This window comes from Acanthopagrus latus, chromosome 22 (genome assembly GCF_904848185.1).
Source record: "Acanthopagrus latus isolate v.2019 chromosome 22, fAcaLat1.1, whole genome shotgun sequence".
Taxonomy (NCBI): domain Eukaryota; kingdom Metazoa; phylum Chordata; class Actinopteri; order Spariformes; family Sparidae; genus Acanthopagrus; species Acanthopagrus latus.
In genome coordinates, this window is record NC_051060.1 from 13,627,396 (window position 1) to 13,635,521 (window position 8,126).

Here is an 8,126-nt window from a genome sequence, read left to right on the forward strand (position 1 = left end):
TAAAAATGGAACTGAAATTAGCAAACCCACTGTGGAGACGAACTGAAATTAAACAGAGTTAAAAACCAAAATTAAAATAAGAACATAAAAAAAGAATACAAAGCTATGATAACTCTGCTTCTTGAGTGTTTTAAAACTCAAGCAGCTTGGTTCCACAGTCAAAGATAATCATGTGTGGATCACCCATGTTACTGATATGTTGCAGTTTCTGCATCATTGCTTGTTTTAAAATGTACCATGTTGTCATGTATATACAGTTAAATTCATCATGTTGTGACACCAAAAACTACAGCCAGCTTCATCACACACGGCTGTTCATGAGCGTCTCTCATTTTGTTGCTGAACTCCTTAAACGTGAACTCACCGACAGAATGAAGTGACAAATTAAAACACTGTTTAAAAAGTAGTTTATTGTAATTGTGGCATTGTGTTTTGTTCCCTTTCAAAAGGTAAACAATCAGCACATGTCAAGAGGTAGAAATCATCAGTCTGAAAGAAATGCGGGGACTGACATTCAAACACACACACACACACACACACACACACACAGCATTGTTTTTTTTGTTTTTTTGCATGTTTCCACACTCACATCCCCAGCAATACCGTCAACTTGCAGTATCGTTTCCACTATACTGTCTCCTCAGCAATGTACATGCTGAAATCACTCGGCGTCCCGCAGTCTCCGCTCTGAGCACAAAGGAAAAAATAAATAATACGCTTCAGGTTGAAGCACCCAGAGGACGCAGAGACGATTTCCAAATAACACTTTGCCACTTAGACCTCATGACTTTAATCTGCTGCTGATTGGCTGATTACTTTAACTGCGAACACGCTTGTCGCTGATAATGTAGTCTCTCTTATCTGATTAGGACTACAAACATGGCCTACAGGAGAGGGTATGTTAGTTGTGAGTGCTGCATGTTTTGAGTAGGAAACGGGCTGGGACAAAACTAAACAAACAAAACCAAAAATGAAAAGAACATACAGTAACACTCGGCGTGTAATCTTGAGTTAGAAGATACTGTTAGTGTAGTGAGTCAAGTAATAAAGTACGTGTGAACAGCTTGTGTGAACCGTATTCCAAAAAATGATGAGAAGAAAAAAAATCTAAAAAAAAACAAAAACAAAAAACAAAACAATCAAAAGCGCACAAACTTTAACCAGAGGACCAGGTTATTTGACCCAGGAGATGTTGAGACAGCGAGCGATGAAGGCGTAGGTGTCGGCCACCTCCTGGATGACCTTGCTGGTGGGCTTGCCGGCGCCGTGGCCCGACTTTGTGTCCACGAGGATGAACAGAGGGTTCGTCTGCTTGGTGCTGCGGCCTACGGTGTGCTGCAGGGTGGCGATGTACTTGAGGGAGTGGAGAGGCACCACCCGGTCGTCGTGGTCCCCCGTCAGCAGGAGCACCGCAGGGTACTGGACCCCGTTGCCTTCTGGGATGCGGATGTTGTGGAGAGGGGAGTACCTAACAAACGAGAGCGGTAAAGATTTAGGTATAATGTGGTGAAATACAAACGTTACAAATGAGAACAATTCTACTCTTTTGGATGAGCACTTACTTGATGAGCCACTCAAACTGCTCTTTGTCTTCAGAGCAGCCGAAGTCTGTGGTCCAGGCGTGGCCGATGGTGAACTTGTGGAACTTCAGCATGTCCATGACGCCGACCTGAGCGACGGCACAGCCGAACAGCTCGGGCCGCTGGTTCACACAGGCCGCTGAGAGGAAACACAGTCAGACACACCACAGACTCATATATCTGAATTTGAGAGAGATTCTCGCTTGAGATATCGTTCTTCAGCCGGCAGCATACACACCTACGAGCAGGCCACCGTTGGAGCCTCCGTTGATGGTCAGTTTGGAGGGAGAAGTGTATCCCTCCTTGACGAGATACTCAGCTGCACACTGGAAGTCTGTGAAGCAGTTCTGCTTGTTGGCCAACATGCCAGCTAAAGGGGAAAAATACAAAGTTTGTAGACAGTTCATCAGCATCACTGAATACATCCTCGTTCCTCTTTTAGAGAACAAAACCATCTCCCCTCACCTTTGTGCCAGGTCTCCCCGTACTCTCCTCCTCCCCGAATGTTGGCAACAGCCAGGACTCCGCCGAGATGTCTGACAAAGATGAGTCGGGATACGCTGTAGCTCGGCGTGATGGAGATGTTAAATCCACCGTAGCCGTACAGAAAACCTGGATGGGAGCCATCCAGTTTGATGCCCTTCTTGTGAACGATGAACATGGGGATTTGAGTGCCATCTTTGGAGGGATAGAAGATCTGGCAAGAAGATGGAGGAAAAGAAACCATCAGGAACACAAGTAGGACTAGAAACAGCGCCAGGAAATGGCATCTTTTGCACAGATGGGAGCAGTGAATATGGAATTAACACACAAATGGTCTTAATCAGTGTTTATCCTGGTGCTGCTGAGGGTTCTTCAGCTGTCCTTGAGTCTGAGTCAGACGACGGAGAGGACAAAAGAGCTAAAGGAAAATGTCTTGCTTTGCTTTGTGTTATTTCTGGGCAGAGAACGGAACAATACATCTTTCTGAGACACCGTACACTTCACTATCTTTACTTTAAAAATAGGAATATAATAACATAAAGGTGATCTGTTTGAAAAAATAAGTTAAGAAATATGGCTTTTGGTGAACTTCCTTGCACAGAGAAGGATTTGTTCTAGTCCAGCCAATTTCTCTCTTGACAACCTGATTTATACCCGTTATACTTCGGGCCAGTACTTTCAGAAGTGGGTCAAGGTTGGGCAGTCAGGCACAGAAAGGTGTCAACATTCCTCCAATAAACTTTCTTGCAGAAGACTTTCAAACAGCAACAAAGGGTTCTTTCAGGACAGAAAATGAAAAGGAGAAACGATGGACGAAGAACGATTAATACAATACAAAATCTAAATTTTGCTGCAAGAAAATTAGAGAGGGTAATTTTCTGAAAATTAAAAGATTCTTTGAGTAAGAAATGATTTACATATGTATGTGTGTATATATATATATATATTTGATAGCTGTAAAACATTCTGGTACATCAACAACAATGAAAAAAGGTTTCTTCCATGTTCAGCCCAATCAAGAGAAACATATTCAATTGGTGAGGCTCAGGAAACACATACAAAGAACTGCAAAAATGATTAAACTTAGCTCTGAGGGACAATAATTTTAAAAACAAGGTTGTAAATGTTTTTATAGTTGTTGTTTTTAGAGAAAATCCAGGATTTTAACTGGGACATGGGCTCAGCATTTACTTTTCTTCAAGATAGCTTTAACAGATTGCCAACATTCATCCCACAAATGTTGATTTAATTGTCCGCCTTCATGCTTCATAGAGCTTGTTAATTATCTAACAGATCGAAACCAACATGCACCAAATGACTTTGTAGATATTACATAACAATGGAATAAGACAGCCTACTTTAAATAAGAGAGATCACATCACAATCAAGTCTCTCTCTCTCTCTCTAAAGAGCATTGTGTGAGTATAAAAATAAAAGTAGCGTACAACATGCTTAAATGTGTGGCCAAATATACTTTGGCTGTTATTGTACCTGCCCAAGTGAACAGTATATGTGGGACACACTGCATGTAGTTACCTGGGTGGTCTGGTAGTCAGAGGGGTTGAATCCTTTAACGGTGACCTCTCTGAAGATGTGGGGCTGCAGCGGCTCCTTCGTCAGGTCACAGTGGTAGATGATGGCTGGATAAAGAAGACAAGCCTTCATCTCATTTGTTCTACAAATCACTTCAACGTGTGGAAAATGTCTTTATAGAACACAGTCAGAAATTAAACCAAAGGTTCAGATACAATAAAACCAATTCCAGCAAAACTTTCAAATGTTTTCCTTCTGTCATTTTCAAGATGTTATCGTTATTTATATTCATATTACATGGCATTAGCCATTTTCTTATAAGTTACCCAATGAATTTCACTGTACAGCTTCTTAAGGGTAAAATTCAAGCACTTTCAAGAATAATAGTTCTGTATTATATCAATATCACTATAAATGCAAATGCTAACAACAATTTCCCAAATTTTCAAGCCTTGCAAAAACGGTGACGTATTAGAAATTCATGTCAATTCCTACAGCAATATTGTCCTAAGTGACGTAGCATCCACAACTAGGACACAAACTGAGCAGTTATGTTCTCGTACCCGGGGAGAGGAAGGAGGTGAAATAGTAGAAGATCTCAGAGTCCCTCTTCCGTCCTGTGAAACCCACCACTGAGCCGACGTCGAGAGGGAAGGTCTTTAGCTCCTCCCCCGAGCTCAGGCGGTACATTTTCAACACATTCTTCACGTCGTGGAGGAAACACACAAACAGGAAGCTGGCGTATGTGCAGGTGGCGAACACTGCAGGGAGGAGGAGACAGAAAAAGTACATGTACCGCCAGTCCTAATATTTTACCAGAACGGGTCACATGAGTCTTGCAGCAGCTCACCGATAACGTCCTTGTCATGTTGAGGGATGAGCTCTTTCCAGTTGCTTTGAGCTGGAGAGGCAAAGTCGATGTTGATGAGACGGTAACGTGGGGCGTCCAGGTTGGTCTTAAAAGTGAACACAGTGCCCTCATTTGTCACGTACTCATACTCAGCGTCGAAGTTGTCGATTAGCTTCACCCATGGCAAAAGTCCTAAACACAAGAGGAGTGTTTTAGTGTATGAATCACAAATAAACATGTCAGATTAAAGTAAATAATAAAAGCAGGCCCACATCAGAAAACAAGTTTACCATACCTGTAATACCCTGAGGATTGGTCTGAAGGTCGCAATACCACAGCCTGTTGACCGGATCACAACCTTCTCTGATAGACAGCAGCACATACCGTCCATCATCTGACACCTGCAACATATAGTGATGTATACATGTAAGCCTGCTGGTTTGTGAAATCTTAGCTGTTGTCGGTTTCCTTTACCTGACACTATTTCTCATCCTTATAACACAAAAAGAATTAAGGGAGGTCTTTAAAAGGTCATTTTCTTTTTAGGATACCTCAGCTCCACTCATCCATTTGGGGTGCTCAGGGAACTCGGCACACAACACGTCCTCAGACTGCGGAGTCCCCAAAACATGGAAGTAAAGCTTCTGGTGCAGGTTGGTGGAGGTCTCGGTGCCTAGGAGACAAAACATTTCAATGTTATCATCGCCCCCTTGTGGTGACTAAACGGAACATGTCTGATGGGAGCGGAGAGGAGACGTGACAACAGCACTGATACATCAAAGTTGTATGAGCAGAGGGAAGCAAAGCTACAAATCCAGCAGACAGAAAAGTAGCACACAAAGAAACAAAAGAGTAATCTAAGATAGCAACAGCAGCTAAAGCAAGGTTTTGGATTTGAGGATGTCCGAGTGCCGCCTAACACCGGCCTCTTGACCTCACCGTCGCTCTTTCCCTCCTGCTGGGGGTAGGAATTGTAGAAAAGACCCTTCCCATCATGAGTCCAGGACATGCAGCTAAACTTGACTCGCTCCAGGCGGTCCTCCATGGGCGTGGCGTCTTCAACCCGCAGGAAGTGGATCTCCACCCAGTCTGAACCACTGGCACTGGTGCCGTATGCCAGGTACTCCCCGTCCTCGGAGAACGCATAGCCTTAAGGTAAGCATAAGGACAGAAACAGAACCTCGATTAACACATCCGGTGGTGTTAACATTCGTTACTCAGCTGTTATGGATATTATAAATAGCAGGATATTCCTGGGCATGAAGGCATCATACATTCAACATTTAGACATTATTATCATATCAAGAAGTTACTCGGGCAATGCGTTGGAATGAATTCAGGCATTACAATGAGATGTATCACAAAATATAATAGAAGACTAGCATCCAGAAATGAAGAAATGCAAAAGATTTCCCAAAAGTTTAAAATAAGAATAAAAAAAGTAAAATAACCAGTAATAAAAAAGGTGCTTGTTTGTTCTTATAACAGCTGCGTTTAATACCTCGCAGGGCGACGGTCCCATCATCCGAAAATGTGTTTGGATCCAAGAAGACGGTGGGCTCCGCATCCAGACTCTCCTGCACGTACATCACACTCTGGTTTTGGAGACCTGTGTTGTAGAAGTGAAAGTACCTGAAAGTTGAGGGGAGATATTGTTAATGTTCTTAAAGGATCTTCACAGATGTGTGTTTAAAATGGAAAAAACATCCATCAAAGCAAACCTAAGTAAATTTTTTATGTCTTTTCACAGGTAATCCTGACACAGATGTGTCACCAAAGTGCTAAAACATGATTCTGTCGCTTCACCTGCTCCCCCTCTTGAAGGGACAGCTGTACTTTGGGTAGTCATACAGCTCAGTCATGCGCTCCTTGAAAAGATCTCGCACCTCACAGCGCTCTAGATACGGCAACGTCAGCTGGTTCTGAGCGCTGACAAAGGCCTGGTGAGGGAAGACAAAACACCAACACACAATGATTTTTATCATCTCTGTGGTCCATTCCAAGAATCTGCTGTACTTATTTATCTGTGTAATCTTGCTGATTGAAACCAGAACAGGTGTTTGTACATCATACTCCTGATCATAAAGGGGTTCAAGGTTTTGCTCAGCGAGTTATACAGATCACTCAGTAAATACACTTCTTGGGACTGGCCCCTCGTGATATCGACACATCTTAAGGATGGTGGTGATCATCAACTAACACAACTGACATCTGACATCATAATTTTTGTAACTAGTAAGGCAAGAGTGATTTAGCCTACTTAAAACAAGATTCTGAGCAAATACCTCTGCAGGGATTGTAACATTTAGACCACTTTTGTGTCCTCAGCCTGTGACAGTATTGTCTGTCAACCTTGCAAAATATTGCAATAAAAAAAGAATGAGGACTTAGATTTACCTGTGTTTTTTCACTGTCCGGGTCCTCCAGCCAGCTGTATGGATCCGGTACTTTAGTGCCATGATAGTCATCCACCTGAGACAGGTGAAGCAGTAATGACAGTTATTAAAATGCAAGCTAGCAAGCTAGGTGTGGTATGAACGTGCCGTGCTAGCCACTGCAGGCTGGTTAGCCCTGTTGACCAAACAGCAAAGGAAACACGAAGCTAACATGTAGTAATAAACTGTAAAACGGCTGCCCCTTCGTTTGTCAACACAGTCGGTCTGGGCTGTCTGACTAGGCTAAGCTAACTAGCATGCTAACAAAGCAGACGCCCATTTCAATGAATGAAAAAGGCATGATGATTAAGCATCCCGGCTCACTAGCACGCTAGGCTAGCTAGGCTAGCCACCTTTACTCACAACTGCATCGTCGCGGTAAGCCTGTGGGTACTGGAAAGCCATTTTGGAGGTCAGGTTTCGGGAAAGGCGTAACAAAACAAGCTGCCTCAGAGACTGAAAGAGTGGTTTTGCAACGAGGCTGTGGATCCTGTAAAACATCAACTTAAGGCGCTGAGGATTTTGGCAGAAGGATGCCCTGCACGCACACAGACGACAAGCACCGTGAAGAGGGCACCGCAGCTCTGTGTGTGAGCGGCACAGAGCCTACTGCGCCCCTTGCCGACGAGAAGAGGGAGGACAACACGAGGAAAACTGCTTAATAACAAAAAGTATGGAAGGCCATAGGTGACATATGATGGCCAACAATGTGGGTATGAAGCTAAAACTCTAAGCGACGAGCGCTTAAATTAAAGGAGCACTGTGTAGATTTGGGGGAGAAATTTGAACATAGAATTTAAGGTAATAATACAAACTCAGAAATATTTATCTTTTCCATAACTGAATAAAGAAGCTGTTCTCAGAGGAAAATCGGGTCCCCAGAACACTGTTTGAAGCTTGAAAGGTGGCAGGGTCCACCACATATCAACAAAAACAGTACGAAATCGTGTTGTCCTTTAAGTTCAATTTGTTTGTTCAGTTCATTCAGCCACGAAAACAAGGGGAGTTTGTTTAGGCATTAAAAAAATCAGTAAATAAATATCTTTCTCTTCTGATTCAACCTTTGTTCCCAAAACTACGTAGTGCTCCTTCAACAAGAACCAAAACAAAACTTGAAAAAACAATGAATACAATTATATCAAAATCATGTTAAATATAAGCCTGCATTCAGCTTTAAAATGTAACTTGCAACACATCTAAAAAAAAAATTTATCTTATCTCAATAATATCATTGTCAACACTATC

General features: G+C 42.7%; 1 protein-coding gene across 1 annotated transcript; it reads right to left on the reverse strand.

The window, feature by feature from the left end:
* Positions 1-390: 390 nt before the first annotated feature.
* LOC119013033 (prolyl endopeptidase) lies at positions 391-7,503 on the reverse strand. Its single transcript, XM_037087356.1, has 14 exons — positions 7,245-7,503; positions 6,844-6,918; positions 6,253-6,386; positions 5,948-6,078; positions 5,386-5,595; positions 4,998-5,119; positions 4,742-4,847; positions 4,447-4,638; positions 4,160-4,357; positions 3,600-3,703; positions 2,046-2,277; positions 1,819-1,950; positions 1,563-1,719; positions 391-1,468 (listed from the first exon to the last, which is right to left on the reverse strand). The coding sequence occupies exons 1-14, from the start codon at positions 7,380-7,382 to the stop codon at positions 1,174-1,176; spliced, it is 2,226 nt and encodes a 741-aa protein (XP_036943251.1). The 5' UTR covers positions 7,383-7,503; the 3' UTR covers positions 391-1,173.
* Positions 7,504-8,126: the final 623 nt, after the last annotated feature.